At 43.4% G+C, this 26,011-nt stretch overlaps 2 protein-coding genes across 4 annotated transcripts in view; one reads left to right on the forward strand and one right to left on the reverse strand.

The window, feature by feature from the left end:
• LOC108709042 (chordin-like protein 2) overlaps positions 1 to 7,856 on the reverse strand; it is a 51,274-nt gene extending 43,418 nt beyond the window's left edge. The window contains exon 1 of one of the 2 annotated variants that reach the window (XM_041584647.1): positions 7,592 to 7,856. In XM_041584647.1, the coding sequence (XP_041440581.1) occupies positions 7,592 to 7,679 (88 nt within the window). In that variant the 5' untranslated portion in view covers positions 7,680 to 7,856. Of the gene's footprint in view, positions 1 to 1,299; positions 1,649 to 7,591 lie in introns of those variants that run through there. The other variant, XM_041584646.1, reaches the window with a different exon arrangement.
• An 11,239-nt stretch (positions 7,857 to 19,095) lies between these two features.
• rnf169.S (ring finger protein 169 S homeolog) lies at positions 19,096 to 25,820 on the forward strand. 2 transcript variants are annotated; one of them, XM_018250443.2, is made up of 5 exons: positions 19,096 to 19,401; positions 21,262 to 21,360; positions 23,009 to 23,112; positions 23,254 to 23,353; positions 24,604 to 25,820. In XM_018250443.2, exons 1-5 carry the CDS (start codon positions 19,384 to 19,386, stop codon positions 25,711 to 25,713), a joined length of 1,431 nt encoding a protein of 476 aa, XP_018105932.1. In that variant the 5' UTR covers positions 19,096 to 19,383; the 3' UTR covers positions 25,714 to 25,820. The 2 variants fall into 2 exon arrangements, with proteins under 2 accessions (XP_018105932.1, XP_018105931.1); XM_018250442.2 differs by having other exon boundaries at positions 19,100 to 19,342.
• The last annotated feature ends 191 nt before the right edge of the window (positions 25,821 to 26,011 follow it).

Genomic DNA, 26,011 nt, shown 5'->3' on the forward strand with positions numbered 1-26,011 from the left:
ATATGTAAAGTGCAAGTGCTTCGGGTCCAATAGCCCAACAAAGACAATACGACTCAGATTAAATACCCAGAATCAATTATTAATAACCAAATAAATACAAATTAATTAAACCCAATCAATTGTAGGTTATAAATAAATGAATAAAGTGAGGTTGTTTCTAAAGTGCTGTGCGTAATAGAAAAATTAATTACAGTTCCCAATTCATTCCATCAGTTAATTAGAGTAGGACACCATTATCTTACGTAGATTGAGTGACCAGTAAATTAATTAAAGGATAAGTAAACCTTTAAAATAAGTGAATGTTAAACTGATGAGGGGGCTATTCAGGGCCGCTCCGGCCATGAGGCAAGGTGAGAATCTTGCCTCAGGCAGCACGGAGCGGCCAGTTACCAGGGGCGGCAAAAAGCCGCCTCTGGTAACTTTAAGAGCCGAATTTCCGTTTTTTAAAATGGAAATTCGGCTCTTCTAGCGCAGCGAGCGCAATAGCGCTCACTGCACTTGCGATGCGGCCCCTCCTCCATCCGCTCAGACGCTGGTAGTTAGAAGAGCGGAGCAGGAGGAGGGGCAGCATTGGGGCTGCTGCCTCAGGCGGCAGCAGCCCCTGAAACGTGCCTGGGGCTATTCTAAGCACTTTTGCAATGTACATTCATTATTTATTTTGTTTTAATTCCAAGATATTAAGGGATACATGTACTGTTAATATGAATGAATTGTGTTACAACAGCGCCACCTGCTGGTCAGTTTCCCACCAGTCTGACCAGCAAGTAGTCAAGGAAGTTGTCAGGAGAAAGAAAGAGGCTGATGTTCTTCTGCTTAGGAAAGATGTGAGAAAGGTTTCTAATTTTATCCTTTAAAGATTGTTTAATATAAAGTGCTAGTGCTGGGATAGAATTAATAGGATTCCGCAGAAGAATTAAAAAATGTGAAAAGACAGGATTAATCTGGATTCCAGAATTAAAAATTGCTAAATTGGTGAAAAAAGGCCACTTGCTCAGGTTCAGAAAAGAGTAAAAAATGGAAAATGGAGAATGGTGGAGTTGTCCCAAAAGCTACTGGTTATTGTTTTCTAAATCCTTGGGACACCACAGAGATGGAGGCAACCGTGACTGTGGTCACAAATATTACACTACCTGTCACTCTCAGGTGCATCAATCACCTCTCCTGGAGCTCTAACACTCAGCTCTAACACTCAGCTCTAACACTCAGCTCTAACACTCAGCTCTAACACTCAGCTCTAACACTCAGCTCTAACACTCAGCTCTAACACTCAGCTCTAACACTCTGCTCTCTCTGTTACACCTGCATTAACCTCTTCATTGCTACTGGGGAACATCACTGGGGAATTGTAGAAACTTCCAGCCGGGCCTGGGGAATCCATTGCAGGTTCTTCCTCACACTGGGGCTGCTCAGGACCTGGAGCAGGTAAATATCTGGTGCCTTTGCGCATGACTTTAATCTTCCCACGCAGGGGGCCTCTCTCTCCAGTCTGCTCCGCACTCTTCTTTGTACCCAGTCCTGGGCCCACTGGCTTTAGTCTCATGAACCTTAGAAGCTGCATCAGGTTTTTTCCTCATTTTGATCAAAATGCAAAACAAACAAAGAAAAGAACAAAAACTCTCACCAGGTTTTACCCTGATGCACTGAAATCCAACCCCCAGACCCTCAAGGGACCTGAGGAAACTTCCCACTGCAGCAGCAGCAAACGCCACACAAGCTCTTAGGGAAGGGGCACACGGCGATTCTGCGCTAAGCGAGTTGTCGCTGCGTTTTTTAAGCCGAAATAGCTTTGCTAACTTTGGCGCTGGCGTCAATGCAAATCGCGGCGAAATCGCTGCGCTAATTCACACGTGGCGATTCGTTTTCTATTGTCGTCCGAAGTTGCCTCGCTGGGCGTTTCCGGGCGACAGTAGAAAAAGAATCGCCGCGTGTGAATTAGCGCAGCGATTTCGCCGCGATTTGCATTGACGCCAGCGCCAAAGTTAGCAAAGCTATTTCGGCTTAAAAAACGCAGCGACAACTCGCCCAGCGCAGAATCGCGGCGAAATCGCGCCGTGTGCCCCTAGCCTAAGTATGAGGGTCTGTTATCTTGTGTTAGGGAGCTGTTATCTGGTTACCTTCCCATTGTTCTTTTGTTTGGCTGCTGGGGGGAAGGGAGGGGGTGATATCACTCCAACTTGCAGTACAGCAGTAAAGAGTGATTGAAGTTTATCAGAGCACAAGTCACAGGACTGGGGGCAGCTGGGAAACTGACAATATGTCTAGCCCCATGTCAGATTTCAAAATTAAATATAAAAAAATCTGTTTGCTCTTTAGAGAAATGGATTTCAGTGCAGAATTCTGCTGGAGCAGCACTATTAACTGATTCATTTTGAAAAAACATGTTTTCCCATGACAGTATCCCTTTAAGGAAAACTATACCCCCCCAAACAATGTAGGTCTCTATAAAAAGATATTTCATAAAACAGCTCATATGTAAAACTCTGCTTCATGTAAATAAACCATTTTCATAATAATATACTTTTTTACTAGTATGTGCCATTGGGTAATCATAAATAGAAACCGCCATTTTTAAAAACATAAGGGCTGACCACGCCCACTTTGTGACCACACCCCTTAAATACCATGTCTGTTTTACAATATTTGGCAGATTATAGAAAGTTTGAACATATTTCTATGGGTCATTTTTAATGTGTTTTTACAGTTTTGCTAATGAAGGTGAAATTGCCCTTTAAAGGGGTGGTTCACCTTTAAATTTAACTTTTAGTATGTTATAGAATGGTTAATCTAAGAAACTTTTCAATTGGTCTTTTTTTTATAGTTTATAACTATTTGCCTTCTTCTGACTCTTTCCAGCTTTCAAATGGGGGTCACTGACCCCATCTAAAAATTCAATACTCTGTAAGGCTACAAATGTATTGTTATTGTTACTTTTTATTCCTCATCTTTCTATTCAGGCCTCTCCTATTCATATTCCAGTCTCTTATTCCCATCAGTGCATGGTTGCTAGGGAAATTTGGACCCTAGCAACCAGATGGCTGAAATTACAAACTGGAGAGCTGCTGAATAAAAAGTTAAATAAGTCAAAAACCACAAATAATAAACAATGAAAACCAATTGCAAATGGTCTCAGAATATCCCTCTCTACATCATACTAAAAGTTAAAATAAAGGTGAACAACCACTTTCAGCTGTGAGTCTCAGTTCCCCCAAGAGACTTGTTTATCTTAAATAGTTACAATTGTGTCTTTGCTTATCTTAAATTGTTACAAATGTATCTAAGTGCAGGTGCTGAGTTTTCTGGGCTCTCTGCCAAGAGCCTTTTGTTTAATGAAATTTTAGAAACTTTGTATCTATTTTTGGTGTCATTGCAGGAGATCAAAGAGAAACTCGGGACATTTCAGTAAGAGACCCGGGACTGCGGTATGAACTGTCAACATTGGGACTGTCCAATGAGAAACAGGACAATTGGAAGGTTTGTATTCATGGACCATGGGCACAAAATGACCCTCCTTAGGGCCCAGGCATAGAGAATTCATACCCATGGTGCCATGCAGTGTGTCCTTTGCACCTTGTAGTTGTGTAAATTGTGTCAATTCCTAAACACTTCCACCACTTGCTTTTAATGTCCCGCATGAAGCAATGTGGGCACAGAGGGGTTACTGGGCCCCACGGCAACATCACGGGGTTCCTAACATTCCAAATTTAGGTAAAAATTCGGCATCTGAAAGCTGGCAGTGGCAGACCCTAAATTCCATTATTTCCAGTTGAAAATGACGAGTAGATTGTTTTTTTTACACGTTTTTAAGCAAGTTTTTGAAATGCACATTTTTTTAAAATAAATAAACACATTCTAGTTTGGTGGGTTTGAGTTTTATTTCTAATTAAATAAAAATCAAACAATCACAAATTTAAATTTTGACATTTATCAGCCCCTTAGCCCCTCTCCAAATAACGATTATACGGCAACATGGAGTGAGGAGGTCGCAGGCGGCACTTACTGGCTCCTCACTGGGCCGAACATTAATCAAGTACAATTTGTTGGAGAATATTCACAACTCCCGCTCATTGACATGTTTTCATACCTCCCAACATTTTTGAAGTAAAAAGAGGGACAAATAATTTTTTTCCACACGTAACGCGGCAATTTTTTGACCACACCCCTTTCTGTGGCCACACCCCCTAATTACCATGTTCGTTTTACAAAATTTGGCAGGTTATGAAAGTTTGAAAATATTTCTCCTTATCTAAACTGTGTTTTGTGTCTCAAAATTGTTACAAAGTATCTTATTTGCACCTGTTAGCTGTTCTGGGCTCTCTGCTAAAAGCCAATTAAGTGAGAAACTTTGTTTCTTTTTCTGGCTGTTCAGTGCAGAGAAAAGAGGGACTTTCCAGTACAAATGAGGGACTGCGGGTTGAGCTGTCAAAAGAGGGACTGTCCCTCCGAAAAAGGGACAGTTGGGGGTTTTGATGTTTTACACCCACAATCTCACTATTATTCCTGCAAGAAACCCGCTGAATGCTGAGCCACTCACTGTTCCGGCTCCATGAGTTCTTGCACACTCAGCTCCACATCCAATGGAACCACTGCCTGCACACTTGCCACTATATCCAGTAACACACCCATAAATTACATGAAAGCACAAGTATATTGTTGGTGCACATTCACAACACTATGCTCACAACACTATGCTCACAACACTATACTCACAACACTATACTCACAACACTATACTCACAACACTATACTCACAACACTATACTCACAACACTATACTCACAACGCTATACTCACAACACTATACTCACAACACTATACTCACAACACTATGCTCACAACACTATACTCACAACACTATACTCACAACACTATACTCACAACACTATACTCACAACACTATACTCACAACACTATACTCACAACACTATACTCACAACACTATACTCACAACACTATACTCACAACACTATACTCACAACACTATACTCACAACACTATACTCACAACACTATACTCACAACACTATACTCACAACACTATACTCACAACACTATACTCACAACACTATACTCACAACACTATACTCACAACACTATACTCACAACACTATACTCACAACACAACACTAGGACTCATGAGAGCTGCTGTACTCATTACTAGAAGCAACTGTCAGCACAATTTGCATGTTTCACAACTTACAGGTGCTTGCACACTTACACAACTTTTGGTTTGTGCATTCACTGGCACAACTAAGTGCTTGTATACTAGCTGCTTGCACACTTACTGCCACAAGGAATATGACAAATAATCAGTGGCAGAACAATGAAAGTTACATACTCACATCCACAAGCAACTTGCTGACTGCTTGTATCTACTCCTATTACACACTCACTGCCTTCTTGTACACTTACAGCCATAGCAATACTGAGTACTTGCAGACTATGTGCCACTAACTGCCACATACAACTCACCTCATTCTTGGAAACCTCTTGGCACAACCACCTTACTGAGAGCTTTAACACTTACACTTAACCAAACATTAGTGCCTAAACAGCTTTTATTGCTACAATCAACTCACTTACTACTTGTACAAGTAACACTATGGCAAATTCACGTGTATTCTACAGCTCACGGAATGTCACATACACTACAACCTGTCTACATTGACTACTCACAGTTTTACCCACCTTCAACTCATTCATTGCTTCTATACTATCATCTCACTGGCTGCTTGTACACTAACTGCCACATCTCACTCACTGACTGCTTGTACACTAACTGCCACAACTAACCCTACTGGCTGCTTCTACACTAAGAGTAGGACTACATCGACGTTTTCACCATTATCCGATGCGCTTTAACAAAACGCCCGCGTCAAATCGCATGCAACTGAAATCAGGTAAGTAAAGGAAATGTCGGTTGAAGTCGCAGTGTTGATTCACAGCGACACGACTGACGGATTCAGACGTAGTGTGCAGCAACTGCATCCGACAGTCGTAAACTAACTGCCACAACTAACTTACTGGCTGCTTGTACACTTACTGCCACATCTCACTCACTGGCTGCTTGCACACTTACTGCCATAACTAACCTACTGGCTGCTTGTACACTAACTGCCACATCTCACTCACTGGCTGTTTGCACACTTACTGCCACAACTAACCTACTGGCTACTTGTATACTTACTGCTACATCTCACTCACTGGCTGCTTGTACACTAACTGCCACATCTCACTCATTTGGCTGCTTGTACACTAACTGCCACATCTCACTCATTTGGCTGCTTGCACACTAACTGCCACATCTCACTCACTGACTGCTTATACACTTACTGCCACAACTAACTTACTGGCTGCTTGTAACTAACTACTACATCTCACTTGCTGACTGCTTGTACAGTAACTGCCACATGTCACTCAATGGCTGCTTGACCGCAAACTGACACAACTAACTTACTGGTTGCTTGTACACTTACTGCCACATCTCAATCATTGGCTGCTTGTACACCAACTGCCACAATTAACTTACTGGCTGCTTGAACACTAACTGCCACATCTCACTCACTGGCTCCTTGAACTCTAACTGGCACATCTCACTTACTAACTGCTTGTACACTAACTGCCACAGCTCAATCACTAGCTGCTTACACACTAACTGACACAACTAACTTACTGGCTGCTTGTACATTAACTGCCGCATCTCACGCACTGACTGGTTGTACACTTACTGCCACAACTAACTTATTGGCAGCTTGTAACCTACTGCTGTATCTCACTCACAGACTGCTTATACACTAACTGTCAAATGTCACTCACTGGCTGCTTGAACACTAACTGCCACAACTAACTGACTGCTTGTACACTTATTGTCACATCTCATTAACTGGCTTCTTGTACACTAACTGCCACATCTCATTAACTGGCTTCTTGCCCACTTACTGCCACAACTAACTTACTGGCTGTGTGTACACTTACTGCCACATATCACTGACTGACTGCTTGTAAACTTACTGCCATATCTCACTTATTGACTGCTTTTACACTTACTGCCACAACAAACTTACTGCCTGCTGTACACTTATTAACACATCTCACTCATTGACTACTTGTACAGTAAATGCCACAACTAACTTACTGGCTGCTGTACACTTACCACCACTAAGCTTTTGCACACTTTTAGCATATGCTTAACAGAATTGATTTTCAATGTGAAGCTGTTGTGGCAGTTACTATGAGTGTGCAAGAGCAAGTCCTGTATGATCAGCACATACACGTGCATTTGTGTCTCCATTCAGACTCAGGACACACCTGTGCAGCTCCCACTCTGCTCAGAAAATACTGACACTGTGTCCTTGTAGCCATGTGGGCTCACACTCGCATCTGAGCTCCGCTCCATCACCCCCTCCCCCATGTTCTCTCACCCCCATGTTAGACCCACGTCTAATACCTTTAACACCTATGAGCCCGAGTGGGGTGAGATTGGCACTAATGTGATCAGGTTACACACCAGCGCCGCTCACACTTCACTGACACACTTCCCTGTCACTAACATCTCAGCCAAAGCCAGTGGCTCCTGTAGGGTCCCAGGTACTTACGGGCTCGGGCTCGGGCTTGTGTGTGCGACGAGAAGGAAAGCAGATAAAATCCCAGGACGAGGCACAGCTCTCTGGCTTCAGGGAACATGATTCCAGCCCCAGGCGATGCTGCTTGATCCACCAGCTGACACTCTCGGCTTTAAGGGCAGAGGAGAGTGAGTGTGTAGAGTGAGTGTGTAGAGTGAGTGTGTAGAGTGAGTGTGCAAGAGCTACGTCAGGGGCTCCAACAAGCGTCCCAAATGCTTCCCACAGAGGCAGCACCATCACTAACTGTCACCCAAGGCGCCACCTTTAGGGGAACACAGGAATTAACCCCTTATCTACCAGGGACACAAGGATAAATTATCATCTCTCTGCTTATTAATTCCTTCATAGAATTCTCTAGCTGATCACTCCAGGACCATTATATATATATTATATTATATACCTCTGTACTGTTCACCATTTTCCAATTCTTCACAATAAGCAACTGATATCTCTGCTCTTTAAAGGGGAAGTCCATCTGTACTACAGAGTCTGCACACTCCAGGCTTTTTATTTTATTATATTTTTATTTTTTATATCTGCCACTGAAATTAGTCTCTGGTTTCAGGAGTCGCACACATTATAGACCTGAGCTGTATCCCAGCTTGTCTTCCTCTGTGTGTGTTTGTGACAATATGTATAATGCATGTATACAGTATTTGTGTGCCTAAGTACCTGTATACTGGATTGAGATGATTTGTATTCATATACAACGTAAGTATATATATATAACCCCTATTTGGGTACATATGCAATAGCATTTATTATACTTATATATATATATATACTTTAAAGCCTTTAGAGTGCTCCCACAACCCCCTGTTTTGATATTGTATATTTAGCCGGAAGCTGTGGCATAGCTTCAGTGGTTGTAGCACCCATACCCCCCATTTTAAACTAGTGGTGATCCTATGCTTTTAAAATTGGGCGTTTGTTTTGGGAATATCTCTCCTTTAAAAGCCTGATTGCTGGCTGGGGAGGATTTAGCCCTCAGTGAAAAAACAGCGTTCAATGGACATTGACTACAGGTAATGCTAAAATGCACATAAAATATAAAACAAGTTAGGGACCGCCATTCGGGGTTTACCTTGACGTGGTATGGTGGCTTATCAATTTTATGATCATAACTTTGTAACAAAATAACCCCTGTTTGGGTACATATGCAATAGCATTTATTATACTTATATATATATGTGTGTGTGTGTGTGTGTATAAGCATGTGTGCTTCTGCATGTGTGGGTGTAGCTATTTATTTGCTACAAAGTCCATATGTGTGTGTATTGGCTGTGTGTATGTATGTGTGTGTGTGAGGGGTTCTGTGTATGATTATGATTATTCTTTTAACCTACCTAACTGCCAGTTGATCCAGAGGAAGGCAAAAAAAAAAAAAACCCATCAGAAGCCTCTCCAATTTGCCTCAATTCCTTCCTGACTCCAAAATGGCAATGGGACCAGTCCCTGGATCAACTTGTACTATGAGCTATCTCCCATATCCCTGTATTCCCTCACTTGCTAAACACCATCCAACCCCTTCTTATACCTATCTGATGTATCAGCCTGTACCCCTGATTCACTTCCCAGCTCTCCCTGTAACACCCCTTTCCCTCCTCTAATCTCATTGGCTCCCTCCTTTCTGCTGGGAGGAGCTACTGGTGAATAAAGCATCCGACCCTTCCTTGTACCTATCTAATGTATCAGTCTGTACCCCTGATTCACTTCCCAGCTCTCCCTGTAACACCCCTTTCCCTCCTCTAATTTCATTGGCTCCTTCCTGTCTGCTGGGAGGAGCTACTGGTGAATAAAGCATCCGACCCTTCCTTGTACCTATCTAATGTATCAGCCTGTACCACTGATTCAGGGAGACAATTCCACATCTTCACAGCTCTCACTGTAACAAACCCCTTCCCAATATTTAGCTGGAACCTCTTTTCTTCTAATCGGAATGGGTGACCTTGTGTCAGCTGGAAAGACCTACTGGTAAATAAATCATTAGAGAGATTATTATATGATCCCCTTATATATTTATACATAGTTATCATATCACCCCTTAAGCGCCTCTTCTCCAGCGTGAACATCCCCAATTTGGCCAGTCTTTCCTCATAGCCAAGATTTTCCATATCTTTTTTTTTTTACTGTGATCCCTTAACAAGCCTTCAATAGATGTCAAACTTACAGGCCTGTAATTGCCAGGCTGAGATCGTAATGCCTCCAATCCATAGGCACCATACCAGAGGAAAGAGAGTCTGAGAAAATCAGAAATAGGGGCTGGTCTAAAACTGAATTAAGCTCTCCTACTACCTGAGAGCATGGTGCTGGCAGGCCTGGTGTCTGTTTATAGATTCACATCAGAATCAGATACAATCCTCTCACCCTTTGTTGTCACTGTTTTGTTAGCAGGAGTCTATTATATGGGGGGTACCAACCCCGAACAGTTGGGTAAAAAGGAAAGGAGAGGGGATAAGAGACAGAAGGAGAGAAGGGAAAGGGGGTTAGGGAGTAGAGAGACAAATGGGGGAGAGGAGAAATATAGAAGGGGAGAGAAGAGGGAGGATGGGGGAGAGCTTATTTACAGGAGAAAATGGGGAGCATTGTACCTGGTGCCCATGGGGGGTCTTGAACTACAGTTCCCAGTGGCTGGGAGTCTGCAGTAGGTGGAGTTTGCTTTATTGCCCAAGTTATTGCCCTTGACACTGGCAAAGAGAAATGAATGGTGACAAAATCAGAAGAAAGTAATGGTGACAAAAAAATCAGAAGAAAGTAATGGTGACAAAATCAGAAGAAATTAATGGTGACAAAATCAGAAGAAATTAATGGTGACAAAATCAGAAGAAAGTAATGGTGACAAAAAAATCAGAAGAAAGTAATGGTGACAAAATCAGAAGAAATTAATGGTGACAAAATCAGAAGAAATTAATGGTGACAAAATCAAAGAAATTAACGGTGACAAAATCAGAAGAAATTAATGGTGACAAAATCAGAAGAAATGAATGGTAAAAAAATCAGAAGAATTTAATGGTGACAAAATCAGAAGAAATTAATGGTGACAAAATCAGAAGAAATGAATGGTGATTAAATAAGAAGAAATGAACGGTAAAAAAATCAGAAGAATTTAATGGTGACAAAATCAAAGAAATTAATTGTGACAAAATCTCAACTCAATTGAAAAGAGATCCAGATAAAGTGCTGCTGTTATTTTAACTGGAACTCAGGGCAAGCTCTGGGCCAGTGGCACAGGGAATGGGCTAGCACACCGGCATCCCCTTAAAACATAACCCTTTCAGCCCCACAACACCAAAATACCAAAGCACTGGCCAGAACCCCCCACCCAGTGCTTCAGTACCCCCTGTGCTGCACCGCTCATTAGAAATCAGTTCAGGTACAGGCTGCTCATGGATCCCTAGTATTCATCCCTAGTAATGTTCCTGCCTTGGAGTAACTGCCGGGTTACTAGGATGAAACAGCCATAAAGCACAGCCAAACTGCAGCACAGAATTAAAGTTATGCCCCCCCCCCAAAATGTCCTTAAAAGGGTGGTTCACCTTTCAGTTAACTTTTAGTATATTATAGAATTACTAATTCTAAGCAACTTTTCTATTGGTCTTCATTTTTTCTTTCTAGTTTTTTAATTTGGACCCCAACAACCAATGACCGAAATGACAAACTGCAGAGCTGCTGAATAAAAAGCTAAATAAGTCAAAAAACTACAAATAATAAAAAATGAAAACCGATTGCAAATTGTCTCAGAATATCCCTCTCTACATCATACTAACAGTTAATTTAAAGGTGAACAACCCTCTTTAAAGGGCAAGTACAGCTCTGCCAGTGCCCTGGTATATGTGACACAAATGCTTCCCGTTAAGGTGAACTTCAGTTCATTGATGTGATTATGTTACAGACTCAGATCCATTAACAGCTCAGACCTGTGTTTACAACTGGAAACTCCTTGTATTTATTTTGCTTTCCTGTAATTCCCAAGCGTGATGGGGGGGGGGAAGCTTCCTGCTACACCAAAGGATTCTGGGTAAAGACCTGCCTTCATCTATAAATCACCCCCTGCTGTAAAATCCAGGAATCCCGGGCAGAGGGGGGGGGGGGCTCTGGTGATCATTTTAACTGTAGTTCTCCAGGGGTCCAACACATTCCTGACCCTCAGACTGGGCCCCCTTAGCTCATAACAAGGTTACAGATATATAGAAACATTGGGGTAACAGTCACCCTGCTATAGTTCCAGGGGTACCCAGGGTACAAATAAGCACTCACCCCAAATCTCCCCCTAACTGACTTCAGACTGGGCCTCCTTAGCTCATAACAAGGTTACAGATATATAGAAACATTGGGGTGTCACCCTGCTATAGTTCCAGGGGTACCCAGGGTACAAATAAACAATCACCCCAAATCTTCCCCTAACTGATCTTCAGACTGGGCCCCCTTAGCTCATAACAAGGTTACAGATATATAGAAACATTGGGGTGTCACCCTGCTATAGTTCCAGGGGTACCCAGGGTACAAATAATCACTCACCCCAAATCTGCCCCTAACTGGCCTTCAGACTGGGCCCCCTTAGCTCATAACAAGGTTACAGATATATAGAAACATTGGGGTAACAGTCACCCTGCTATAGTTCCAGGGGTACCCAGGGCACAAATAAACACTCACCCCAAATCTCCCCTAACTGGCCTTCAGACTGGGCCCCCTTAGCTCATAACAAGGTTACAGATATATAGAAACATTGGGGTGTCACCCTGCTATAGTTCCAGGGGTACCCAGGGTACAAATAAACACTCACCCCAAATCTCCCCCTAACTGACCTTCAGACTGGGCCCCCTTAGCTCATAACAAGGTTATAGATATATAGAAACATTGGGGTGTCACCCTGCTATAGTTCCAGGGGTACCCAGGGCACAAATAATCACTCACCCCAAATCTCCCCCTAACTGACCTTCAGACTGGGCTCCTTTAGCTCATAACAAGGTTAGTCTGTACAGAGAGATCCCATAAAACTATGGCAGCATAGGTATTCCCTGTACTAAGCACAATTCAGCAGGAACAGTCCCTAAGTTTGCTCATAGTCAGTACAGAGAGATCCCATAAAACTATGGCAGCATAGGTATTCCCTGTACTAAGCACAATTCAGCAGGAACAGTCCCCTAAGTTTGCTCATAGTCTGTACAGAGAGATCCCATAGATACATATATACACATTTGAGCTCAGATATTGGAGTGAATGTATATGAAGACATATATGATTTGCTGTTAAACTACAGATCCCAGCAGCCAAAAACCTTATTTCCCACAGAGACACCCCCCAGCTTTCCGTTTGACCCCTTAGACCCCAACAAATATTGTAATTTTGGCAGCTGACGACCCTTCTCAGCCAGTGTGACCCCCGATATCTGTCGGTTCCAGATCAGATTGGAGAGGCAGCAGATTGAATCTAGTACCTTGTACCTGACCTTATTTAGAGACTTGCGGAGACAGGGGGGCTGGATCCCGGCCAATCACGTCAGCTTCCAAAAAGTGATGCTAATCCCCAATTCTGGCAACGGCAGAGACTCGCAGGCTGCACTGGTGTCATGATGTGAGTCTCACAATTATCCTGAATGTTGCACAGGGGGGTCTGATGGGACGACTTAACCCTTGTCCTACCAGGGGGTTCAGAGGGGCCCCTGACAACGTGGCCCTATCTGAGAGGAGAAAAGATAACCTAAACCCAACCTGCTGAGTGCATCTAATAATTATTATACATTTTATATAACTCCCCCACCTCCCAGGAAGCACTAGAAGATCAGAAGCCACTAGGGGGCAGGGTCCTTAAATACAAGTACAAATCCTGCATTCGATTCATTCTAATCATACAGTTCATATTAAACTTGTTCCCCTTTACATTTACTGTTAGTCTGATGTAGAGAGGGATATTCTGAGACAATTTGCAATTGGTTTTCATTTTTTATTATTTGTGGTTTTTTACTTATTTAGCTTTTTCAGCAGCTCTCCAATTTGTAATTTCAGCCATTTGGTTGCTAGTGTCAATTCCCCTAGCAACCATGCATTGATTGGAATAACTGGAATATGAATAGAAGAGACATGAATATAAATATGAGGAATAAAAAGTAGCAATAACAATACACATGTAGCCTTAAAGAGCACTGGTGTTTTAGAGGAGGTCACTGACCCCTATTTGAAAGCATCAGAAGAAAAAGAGAAAAATAAATCAAAAACTATAAAAAATAAAGACCAATTGCAAAGTTGTTTAGAATGAGTAATTCTATAACATACTAGAAGTTAACTGAAAGGTGAACTACCCATGTAAAGAATTTTATTTGGGGGGGGGGGGGCATAGCTTTAATTGTGTGCTTCTTTGCTACAGTTCGGCTGTGCTTTATGGCTGCTGTTAGGTGTTTTACCCAAGTAACCAGTGGACTGTCACACTACATTGTTACATGAGTCACAACCTCCGTTTGAAATTACCCCATTTGAAAGCTGAAAAGATTCAGAAGGAAAAGGCAAACAAAAATAAAATAAAATAAATAATGAAGAGCAATTGAAAAGTTGCTTAGAATTGACCATTCTATAATATACTAAGGGGCAGATTTATCAAAAGTCGAGGTGAACTTTCAAAATTGAAAAAAATCGAATTTCTACCTATTTTTGTGTACTTCGACTAGGGAATAGTCCAAATTTGATTCGAATTTGAAAAAAAATTCGAAACCCAAATATCAAAATTGATCACGTACTGTCTCTTTAAAAATGCGACTTCCACAATTTGCCATCTAAAACCTGCAGAATTGCTGTTTTAGCCTATGGGGGACCTCCTAGAACCTATTTGGAGTCAATTGGTGGACTCTGAAAAATGTAAGTTTTTTTGAGAAAAACTTTGAATCGAATTCGATCAAATTCGATATTCCTTCGATTCGTACTATTCGAATACGGACCCATTCGATAGAAAACTGACCTATTCGACCAAAAAAAAAAAAATTCGAATTTCAACGTTTTTTCAATTTAAAATTTGACCCTTGATAAATCTGCCCCTTAGACTTGAGAAAGACACCCGCCCATCATGTTTAACCCTTTCAACCCTGCAGCTAGAAGCAACAGCCACAGTAAGATTAGGAAAATAAGCAGAACACAGTTTTTCTTCTGTTCGTTTCCAAGGAGAATTCCACTGTCCAAGGAAACAGCATGGCAGCTCCATCTCATATGCACAAAGCAAATAAGGGGCAGTGAGTGAAATGTGAAACAAGGGTTAATAAGACACAGCTTTTGGTGGCCCAGCTCTGTATCTGCCTTGAAAAAGCAAAAAAAAAAAAAAAATTGAATTTATTTCTATGGTATTATTTTGTCTGATGCATCTCCATTAACAAAGACTATGGAGACATCTAGTGGCAGTCACAGGTACTGTCTGTTGTACATGAAGGGTAACCTAGTTTGACTCTCCCGGCAGCTCCTCATTCCCCCTCTCTTGGTAGGGAATCCCATAACCTGACTGTCCTTACAGTAAAGAACCCCTTCCTATGCTGATGGTGAGATCTCCTTTCCTCCCCACCAATGAATCACTCATTCCTCCTCTCTTGGTAGGGAATCCCATAACCTGACTGTCCTTACAGTAAAGAACCCCTTCCCATGCTGATGGTGAAATTTTCTTTCCTCCCCACCAATGAATCACTCATTCCCCCTCTCTTGGTAGGGAATTCCATAACCTGACTGCCCTTACAGTAAAGAACCCCTTCCTATGCTGATGGTGAGATCTCCTTTCCTCCCCACCAATGAATCACTCATTCCCTCTCTCTTGGTAGAGAATCCCATAACCTGACTGTCCTTACAGTAAAGAACCCCTTCCTATGCTGATGGTGAGATCTCCTTTCCTCCCCACCAATGAATCACTCATTCCCCCTCTCTTGGTAGGGAATCCCATGACTGTCCTTACAGTAAAGAACCCCTTCCTATGCTGATGGTGACATCTCCTTTCCTCCCCACCAATGAATCACTCATTCCCTCTCTCTTGGTAGAGAATCCCATAACCTGACTGCCCTTACAGTAAAGAACCCCTTCCTATGCTGATGGTGATATCTCCTTTCCTCCCCACCAATGAATCACTCATTCCCCCTCTCTTGGTAGGGAATCCCATGACTGTCCTTACAGTAAAGAACCCCTTCCTATGCTGATGGTGACATCTCCTTTCCTCCCCACCAATGAATCACTCATTCCCTCTCTCTTGGTAGAGAATCCCATAACCTGACTGCCCTTACAGTAAAGAACCCCTTCCTATGCTGATGGTGATATCTCCTTTCCTCCCCACCAATGAATCACTCATTCCCCCTTCTCTTGGTAGGGAATCCCATAACCTGACTGTCCTTACAGTAAAGAACCCCTTCCTATGCCAATGGTGAGATCTAATTTTCTCCCCACCAATGAATCACTCATTCCCCCTCTCTTGGTAGGGAATCCCATAACCTGACTGTCCTTACAGTAAAGAACCCCTTCCTATGCTGATGGTGAGATCTCCTTTCCTCCCCACCAATGAATCACTCATTCCCTCTCTTGGTAGGGAATCCCATAACCTGACTGTCCTTACAGTAAAGAACCCCTTCCTATGCTGATGGTGAGATCTCCTTTCCTCCCCACCAATGAATCACTCATTCCCCTCTCTTGGTAGGGAATCCCATAATCTGACTGTCCTTACAGTAAAGAACCCCTTCCTATGCTGATGGTGAGATCTCCATTCCTCCCCACCAATGAATCACTCATTCCCCTCTCTTGGTAGGGAATCCCATAACCTGACTGTCCTTACAGTAAAGAACCCCTTCCTATGCTGATGGTGAGATCTCCTTTCCTCCCCACCAATGAATCACTCATTCCCCTCTCTTGGTAGGGAATCCCATAACCTGACTGTCCTTACAGTAAAGAACCCCTTCCTATGCTGATGGTGAGATCTCCTTTCCTCCCCACCAATGAATCACTCATTCCCCCTCTCTTGGTAGGGAATCCCATGACTGTCCTTACAGTAAAGAACCCCTTCCTATGCTGATGGTGACATCTCCTTTCCTCCCCACCAATGAATCACTCATTCCCTCTCTCTTGGTAGAGAATCCCATAACCTGACTGTCCTTACAGTAAAGAACCCCTTCCTATGCTGATGGTGAGATCTCCTTTCCTCCCCACCAATGAATCACTCATTCCCCCTCTCTTGGTAGGGAATCCCATGACTGTCCTTACAGTAAAGAACCCCTTCCTATGCTGATGGTGACATCTCCTTTCCTCCCCACCAATGAATCACTCATTCCCTCTCTCTTGGTAGAGAATCCCATAACCTGACTGCCCTTACAGTAAAGAACCCCTTCCTATGCTGATGGTGATATCTCCTTTCCTCCCCACCAATGAATCACTCATTCCCCTCTCTTGGTAGGGAATCCCATAACCTGACTGTCCTTACAGTAAAGAACCCCTTCCTATGCCGATGGTGAGATCTAATTTTCTCCCCACCAATGAATCACTCATTCCCCCTCTCTTGGTAGGGAATCCCATAACCTGACTGTCCTTACAGTAAAGAACCCCTTCCTATGCTGATGGTGAGATCTCCTTTCCTCCCCACCAATGAATCACTCATTCCCCTCTCTTGGTAGGGAATCCCATAACCTGACTGTCCTTACAGTAAATAACCCCTTCCTATGCTGATGGTGAGATCTCCTTTCCTCCCCACCAATGAATCACTCATTCCCCTCTCTTGGTAGGGAATCCCATAACCTGACTGTCCTTACAGTAAAGAACCCCTTCCTATGCTGATGGTGAGATCTCCTTTCCTCCCCACCAATGAATCACTCATTCCCCCTCTCTTGGTAGGGAATCCCATAACCTGACTGCCCTTACAGTAAAGAACCCCTTCCTATGCTGATGGTGAGATCTCCTTTCCTCCCCACCAATGAATCACTCATTCCCCCTCTCTTGGTAGGGAATCCCATAACCTGACTGTCCTTACAGTAAAGAACCCCTTCCTATGCTGATGGTGAGATCTCCTTTCCTCCCCACCAATGAATCACTCATTCCCCTCTCTTGGTAGGGAATCCCATAACCTGACTGTCCTTACAGTAAAGAACCCCTTCCTATGCTGATGGTGAGATCTCCTTTCCTCCCCACCAATGAATCACTCATTCCCCCTCTCTTGGTAGGGAATCCCATAACTTGACTGTCCTTACAGTAAAGAACCCCTTCCTATGCTGATGGTGAGATCTCCTTTCCTCCCCACCAATGAATCACTCATTCCCCTCTCTTGGTAGGGAATCCTGCTCCAGAGAGGACTGGGCTGAGCCAGAGCCGCCACTAGACATCTCTCCAGAGGAACCAGCTCATGCCTTGGCCAGTGGGAGCTTTCCGAGCCGCATTATCCTATGGAGAGTCCCAGGCGCTGTAACAGATACTGAGGAATTAAAGGACCAATAACATCCCCGGGGGAACGTGCAGCCTGTGGGGGGAGCCGAGGCCAAACCGGTGCCACTACCTCCTCCTCCTGCGCTGCTGCTGGTGATACTGGTGCTACTGGTGTCCCTTGTTCCTCTTCCCCGCTCCTTCACTCGCTGTCAGTCACTAGTCAGGGAGGAGAAGTCGAGAGCTGCGCCATCAATAGTCGCCTTCTCTGAAGAGAAGCGGAAGTGGAGTTTCTGTAAGTTATTTCTTAACAAATACTTAGTTTGTCTCGGTGGTTTATTTTCATTTATTTAATAAACAATAATCTGAGGTATTAGAGAGAATATAAATTACAAGAAAATCATACCTCCCAACTGTCCCTTTCTCAGAGGGACAGTCCCTCTTTTGTCAGCTCAACCCGCAGTCCCTCATTTGTACTGGAAAGTCCCTCTTTTCTCTGCACTGAACAGCCAGAAAAAGAAACAAAGTTTCTCACTTAATTGGCTTTTAGCAGAGAGCCCAGAACAGCTAACAGGTGCAAATAAGATACTTTGTAACAATTTTGAGACACAAAAACACAGTTTAGAGAAGGAGAAATATTTTCAAACTTTCATAACCTGCCAAATTATGTAAAACAAACATGGTAATTAGGGGGGGTGGCCACAGAAAGGGGTGTGGTCAAAAAATTGCTGCGCTACGTGCGGAAAACATTTTTTGGTCCCTCTTTTTACTTCCAAAATGTTGGGAGGTATGAGAAAACAAAGGTGACTTTATGGAGGGATCGGTTCTTATAGCAGAGGATCTGCTGGAGCTGAATGTGTGGTCACTAGGGGTCGCTGTGATTAATAGTTACACTTGAGATTCACATTGGATTCTGGACTCACTCATAGAAGCAGTTTCAGTTTACAGAACCAGTTGATTGGGGGAGGAGTCCGGTCACTGGGCGTGTTGTTTGGAGACTCCTGGTGTCAGTAAGTCAGAACGTGGGCGGTGCTTGTGCTGCGGGGGGAGGGGTTACAGAGTCCCACGAGTGAGGGACAGACGCGGGATGTCACACAGTGAGTAGTAGGGGGAGGATACAATGTATGAGCCAATGAGAGGCTGTATAAGTGACAGGACGAGTCCAAGTAGCGGTTTACCCCCCTGACATATTCCCTTCCAGTCTCTCCGAGTTCACGGAGGAGGATATCCGTTTTAGGACACGCCCCCCAGCGTCCGGGGATGTGATTCCCGCTCGGACTGTGGCGCAAACACATCGGGGTTTCCCTGGGCTCTGCCCCTCCTTGAGGTGATGTCTCGGGCCCGGAGAGTGACTGGCAGAGCGGCTCAGGTGCGGGAGTGTGGCCGGGGGACACCGTGTGTGTATTATATATGTATATATGTGTATGTGTGAGTATTGGCCGCTCATTTACTCAGGACTTTATGTAGTGACAGGGACTGTGTTTCTCTGGCGCTGCTCATTCACCAGGGGCTTCTCATTGGACTTGTTTGTTTCTCTGGGGCCACTAGCAGCTCCCTGGCCTTGCCCTCTCCTTACACTGACCTTTCACTCTCCTTACATTTGACTTATATTGGTCTTACACACTGGCCTTGTACTGATTGTCCTGGGCTTATACTGCGCGTGCCCCGGGCTTACAGTGGGCAGTGACAGGCTGAGGGTGTGAGTGTTTATATGGGGGGCAGTGACAGGCTGAGGGTGTGAGTGTTTATATGGGGGCAGTGACAGGCTGAGGAGTGTATGGGGGTGACAGATATGGGGGTACACTATATAGTGAATAAAGTTCCCCCTATTGTAAAATATAAGGATATTATAAGTTACCGAGGAGTTTCATGACCATATAAAAGTACGAGGCCGAAGGCCGAGTGTTTTTATACAGGTCATGGAACTCCGAGGTAACTTCTAATATCCTCATATTTTACAACTGGGGGTACTTTATTTATTATAATACACAAGTTTTAGTGAGTCGTGACAGAAATGACATCAGAACTCACCGTTTATAACTGATGACATCAGAACTGACCGTTTATAAGGATATAATTTACAAGATATTCATGGCTTTTGTGTATTATATCTGATATTAATGTTCCTGGTTACACTTCTCTCCAGTCTCAGTTTCGCACTTTCACTTTGTGTTCATCTGATAAATCTGATCTGTGATGTCCCATAATCCCTTTCTTTTATACAACAGCCCCTCACATTCCACTGCACATCCTCATCTTGTAGCCACACCAGCCCCTGACTAGCCAGTCTCACATGTACATATACCCCCCCCCCCCCCACTAATGCTGCTTCTCTGGGCTCAACTACATCAATAGCTCATCTGTTCTCCCCTTAGGGTTCCGCAAGGCAAACAACATTTACACGTCCAAATTTATAGGCACAACATTTACACGTACAACGTTTATACGCCCAACATTTACTACTCACCCCAGCACCCTGCCCTGTCAGTGTGGGACTCAGCCTGCTCTGCCAGTGTTTCTTCTGCCCAATACCCTCACCCGTTTGCCTCTTGTTGTATATTGGTGCCGCCAGGGCTTCTGCAATATACACTGAATATGCTCTTAGTCCAACCAACATCAAGCAGTGCTCCTGTCTATAGTCCATGATCTGCAGGAGTGACTGTCAGACACTAGTACCATCCCCTATGCTGGGCCTGAATTTATATGAAGCTGATTGGGAAAACCAGAGCCTAATTGACTAATTAATCAATTAACCAGCTAAAAAAGGGCAGAGTTTTACCAGAAACAGGTTTGGGGCTATAAAAATATCTCTTGTTCACGGAGGAGTGGGACACAGACGTGTGCTTGAGATATTTATCAAAAGAACTAAAGCCGAGTAGGCCTGACAGACAAACGTTATATGGGTTAACAATAACAAGTAGAGATATAAGATGAATTACCAGAGAAGCAGTATATGGAGAAGCTGAAAGAATGAGAAGAGATGGGAGTTGGTTCCATGGAACTGCCGTGTATAACTGTCATTTCTAATCACTTAGGAAATATTAGCACTAGTCGCGTAACTTCAAGGTGGATTTTAATATCTTAATAAATTGCAATAGGGGGTTCATTATTCATTATAATCTACACTTAAATGAATTTCTCTCTTTGCTGCAGAAAAATGTCTGAGGCACAGGGTATGATTTCTCAGCATTTTCCCTGATATATACAAACAAACAAAGTCTTCTGCTGATGGCCTGATTGGAACTGTTGTAATTGCTGTATTTAAATCCTGTTGTCCTTCTTTTAAAGATAAACAATGACAAAGAAAAAGAGGAAAAAGATTCAGAGGACCGAAACCAGAGGCTGCACCAGGAGGAGGCAGAAGGTTTAGCACTTAAACTGAGTCAGGTGAGAACAAGTTCTAGGTCTCCTGTTTTCAAACCCAACGGCAGCACAACATCAGGCTACCCAGCCCCCGAGCAGCACAACATCAGGCTACCCAGCCCCCGAGCGGCGCAATATCAGGCTACCCAGCCCCCGAGCGGCACAATGGCAGGCTACCCAGCCCCCGAGCAGCACAACATCAGGCTACCCAGCCCCCGAGCAGCACAATGTCAGGCTACCCAGCCCCCGAGCAGCACAATGTCAGGCTACCCAGCCCCCGAGCAGCACAATGTCAGGCTACCCAGCCCCCGAGCAGCACAATGTCAGGCTACCCAGCCCCCGAGCAGCACAATATCAGGCTACCCAGCCCCCGAGCAGCACAATTGTCCAATGTGTTGTAGTGGGTTCTCTCTGATTCAACCCTCTCTTTCTTGCTAATTGACATGTGAAATTGAGAGCTGGTAGTGTCTGGAGACTTGTTTGAATATCCTTGTTTATTAAGTCCATCCTGCCACCCTTAATCTTAAAATTTGGGATGCACCGAATCCAGGATTCGGTTTGGGATTCGGCCTTTTTCAGCAGGATTCGGATTCCACTGAATCCTTCTGCCCAGCCAAACCGAATCCTAATTTGCATATGCAAATTAAGGTCAGGGAGGGAAATGGTGTGACTTTTTGTCACAAAACAAGGAAGTAAAATATGTTTTTCCCTTCCCATCCATAATTTACATATGCCAATTAGAATTCGGGGGGTTTTTTTGCGAAGGATTCACAGGTTTGGCCGAATCCAAAATAGTGGATTCGGTACATCCCGACTTTAAACCCATCTCTGTTAATAGTCTATATGCATTATATATTTGTATGTATATGTATGATCTTTATTTATGTAAATATGTATGTCTGTCAATATTCTATATGTATGAAGCAAGGCCAGTCCCATTTATAATCCCATCACTGGTAACAAATTGGGCATTTGTTGTGTATTGAGGTACAAACATCCCCACCCGTCAAATGGGCAGAGCAGTAATATATTAGTTACAAGTGGGATTATTAAACGGCTGAATATCTCTTCCTTCCTTTCTCTGCTTTAGGGAACCTCTTAAAGGAGAACTAAAGCCTAACTAAAGAAGTAGGTAGAAATGTTGTACATGATGTTTTAGGCTTCTGTACCAGCCCAAGGCAACCACAGCCCTTTAGCAGTAAAGATCTGTGTCTCCAAAGATGCCCCAGTAGCTCCCCATCTTCTTTTCTGCTGATTCACTGATTCACATGCTCTGTGCTGCTGTCACTTACTGAGCTTAGGGAGCCACTCACAATATACAGTACACATAGAAAAGAAATGTCACAATATAAGGCTGATTAGTAATTAATACACATAATTACTACATGGCAGCACAGAAACCAGTGCAATTAGCATCAGAATTGAATAATCAGCAAACCTGTAGCATCAGCTTATATTACAGCCAGGGAAGCTCATTTTCTGATGGATAATTAGTGACGAGCCCTAAGCTTAGTAAGGTCACTATATAAAATGTGACATTTTAAACCATATTAATTTTTAGGGTTTAGTTCTCCTGTAAGTCACTCTTTGCCCTGCAGTTTATTTGGTTTCCAAGGTGCTGTCTGTATATTTGTTGTTCTCTGTTTAAAGCCTGGTTTGTAATCTTCCCCAGCGCCTCTCTGACTCTGAGAATGAAGAACCAGTCCCAGACCGGATCCCTCACCGATCAGCCTTTGTTTCCAAGAGCAGCGCCAACTCCCTGACCTCGTTGGCCTGGTAAGATCGGACGCTCCATTAGGCAAAGTTTGTTAAATTGACTGTAGTTTTTGTTTCTAGCGTTCCATGATGTGGTGGTGGCTACTGTCGTGAGCAGGTGTTTATTACGTTATCTCTAATGTGACTCTCTTTCTTTGTTAGGGGCCGGCACAGTAAGGTGGAGAGGAGCCAGAGTTGCACTGATACAGTGAATGAGAGTTACCCGCTGGGCAGGAGGAGGGTACGTCCTCCAAAATCCAAGGTAACAAACAACGGGTTCCCCTTATAGGTGCTCTAATAATATAGAGGCACATTCATCTAAGGTCGAATTTCGAATTCTCGTGTTTCTAAAAACTCCCGTTAATCTTAAATTTTACCAATTGAAATTTGTTTGAAAAAAAAAAAATCAAATTTTTCAAACTCGGATGAATTAAATCGACCCAAAAACTCGAATCAAATTCGATTCGAATTTAAAAAACTTGGTTCAAGTTTGTTTTTTCTCTGGGGGAAAAAAACTCGAATCTCAGGAAGGCTGCAAACAACTCCAAATTCTCTGGACGTCTCCCATTGACTTAAACAGCAATTTGGAAGGTTTTAGGTGGCGAATAGTCGAATTCGAGTTCTTAAAGGGACAGAGCATGGTAAATCTCAAAAATCGAATTTGACAGTTTTGACAGATAAATCTGCCCCATAATGTAACACTGATAACAAATATTTTATTTAGCGCCTGTAATGATCCAATGCCCCAGGCTGGTTTTACTTTGAATGATATTTTCCCAAAATCAGCTCTCCGGTGCCTGGCAGTTTTTTGTTGGCTTGGGTGGGTGTGTGAATGTCATAAGCTGGAGTACTTTAGACATATTAATGAACCCCATAAATAAAATGAGAAGCATTTAGAGTACAGATTTGGGGTATATACATGTTTGTACTGAGATAGCAGGGGCATGTAAACCATGGTATCTGTTTTAATAGGAATCTAATATTGAAATCCGCAGTATAACTAGAAGTTAGAGGGACCCAGTGAAATATTTAATAGCTCTTCCCCTTTCAGGAACATAACCTATTCATTAAAAGCACATTACACATTGTCTATTAGTCAGGTTTGAATACACATTGATGTGGTCCTCATTGTCTCAATGTAGGAGGCTGTTCCTGCTGCATTGTGAGTAGTAATACCAATTGTTGTATGGTATCTCTCTACACAAGAAACTAGGGCTGTTCCTACTAGGGATGCACTGAATCCATTATTCGGTTCGGGATTCGGCCTTTTTCAGCAGGATTCGGATTCAGCCAAGTCTTTCTGCATGAAGAGAGAAAATGAAGAGAAACAGATGCTGATAGAGGAATAGTGAAGATAAACTTGATTATTTCAGAAATAGTACAGAATATTTAATTGATTATATTTAGAACATTTCTTATTTCAGTATGATGAAGCTTATATTAAATTTTCATTTTCACGATAGTTCTCCTTTAATACAAGAATATACCTTTGCTAATACATTCATTTTGCAGGTGTGCTTTGGAGGGTGCCTTCATTCAGCCGTTGTTGGAGTCCTGTTGTCTACAGAGAACAGCCGATCATTCTCGGCCCCTGTTCTGACAGCGGAAAAACGACTGTCCCTAAACCCTCTGACCTCCTTTGTGCCGCTGCATAAGTCCGATCGATCCATCAGCCCCGAGAGCAACGACAGCATTTCCGAGGAGCTCAATCACTTCAAGCCAATCGTGTGCTCTCCTTGCACCCCTCCCAAGAGACTGGCCAACGGCAGAATCCTAAGCCCCGTCATCATCAAGTCGACACCCAGAAACCTAAGGAAAAGCCTCCAGAAGCCCACAACCTACGAGGCCAGCCCCATGATCCTGAAAAAGTGGGAGCAAGTCTGTCATGACCGGCAGATGAAAAGGACCCTCTCCAAAGGGACGCTGACCTCTTCTGCTGAACCTGATGAAGATTCTTCCTCCCAAATCAACCACGTGCCGTCCAGCAGGGAACTGTCCCCTTGCAAGAACAGTCGCAGTGGCAAACGCAACACTTTACTGGGGGATCTGGAACTTGTACCCTCTTCTAGCAAAAGTGTTCATCTGGCAATGAGTAATGAAGGAAAGAATCTAGTTTTGCCAAGCGAGCACCTTGTGGGCACTGGGCCAAGTGGGGCTACAGACTTTACTGACCTCAATTCCAATTCGCATACAGGCTCCAAATCCGTGAAAGGAAAGACTCTGCCTCATTCCAAGTGTCTTCAGGGAACATCACTTAAATCAGCAATGAAACACCCTCACAGAACCAGCGCCCAACCAGTGAATATGCAAAATGGAGCTGCCGAGAACATCAGCCCCCAGCTTCCCCAACGTAGAGGCCAGAAGAAGAGATGTAAAAGCAAGCACTTGGAACAGAATGGCTCTGTTAAGAGGTTCAAGGTCACACGTGGGGACAGATGTGTTCAGGGGTTGGACCTGCGGGGGAAAGACCCAGAACAGAGACTGACCCAGGAGGAGGAGGACAAAACGCTGGCGCTTAAACTCCAACTGACCAGCCACAAAGAAACACGGGTGGTAAACCGACGCAAGGGGAGCCGGGACGAATACCCCTTACGTTCCAAAAGCACGGCCGCCGCAAATTAGCACTTCATTATTTTTGCATTTTCTAGTAGGATCCAATCTTTAAAGGATAAGTATACCTTTAAAATAAGTGAATGTAAAACTGATGAGGGGACTATTCTAAGAACTTTTGCAATGTACATTCATTATTTATTTGTCTTTAATTCCAAGATATTAAGGGATATTAATGAATTTTGTTCCAACAGCGCCACCTGCTGGTCAGTTTCCCACCAGTCTGACCAGCAAGTAGTCAAGGAAGTTGTCAGGAGAAAGAAAGAGGCTGATGTTCTTCTGCTTAGGAAAGATGTGAGAAAGGTTTCTA

Source organism: Xenopus laevis, chromosome 2S (genome assembly GCF_017654675.1).
Source record: "Xenopus laevis strain J_2021 chromosome 2S, Xenopus_laevis_v10.1, whole genome shotgun sequence".
NCBI lineage: Eukaryota > Metazoa > Chordata > Amphibia > Anura > Pipidae > Xenopus > Xenopus laevis.

Bases quoted from the DNA above. Each gene is read 5' to 3' on its own strand.
- rnf169.S (XM_018250442.2), top strand. From the start codon at position 19,304: ATGTCTCGGGCCCGGAGAGTGACTGGCAGAGCGGCTCAG. The intron at 19,343-21,261 runs GTGCGGGAGTGT...CTTCTTTTAAAG, and splicing joins TGACTGGCAGAGCGGCTCAG to ATAAACAATGACAAAGAAAA. The intron at 23,113-23,253 runs GTAAGATCGGAC...TTTCTTTGTTAG, and splicing joins TCCCTGACCTCGTTGGCCTG to GGGCCGGCACAGTAAGGTGG.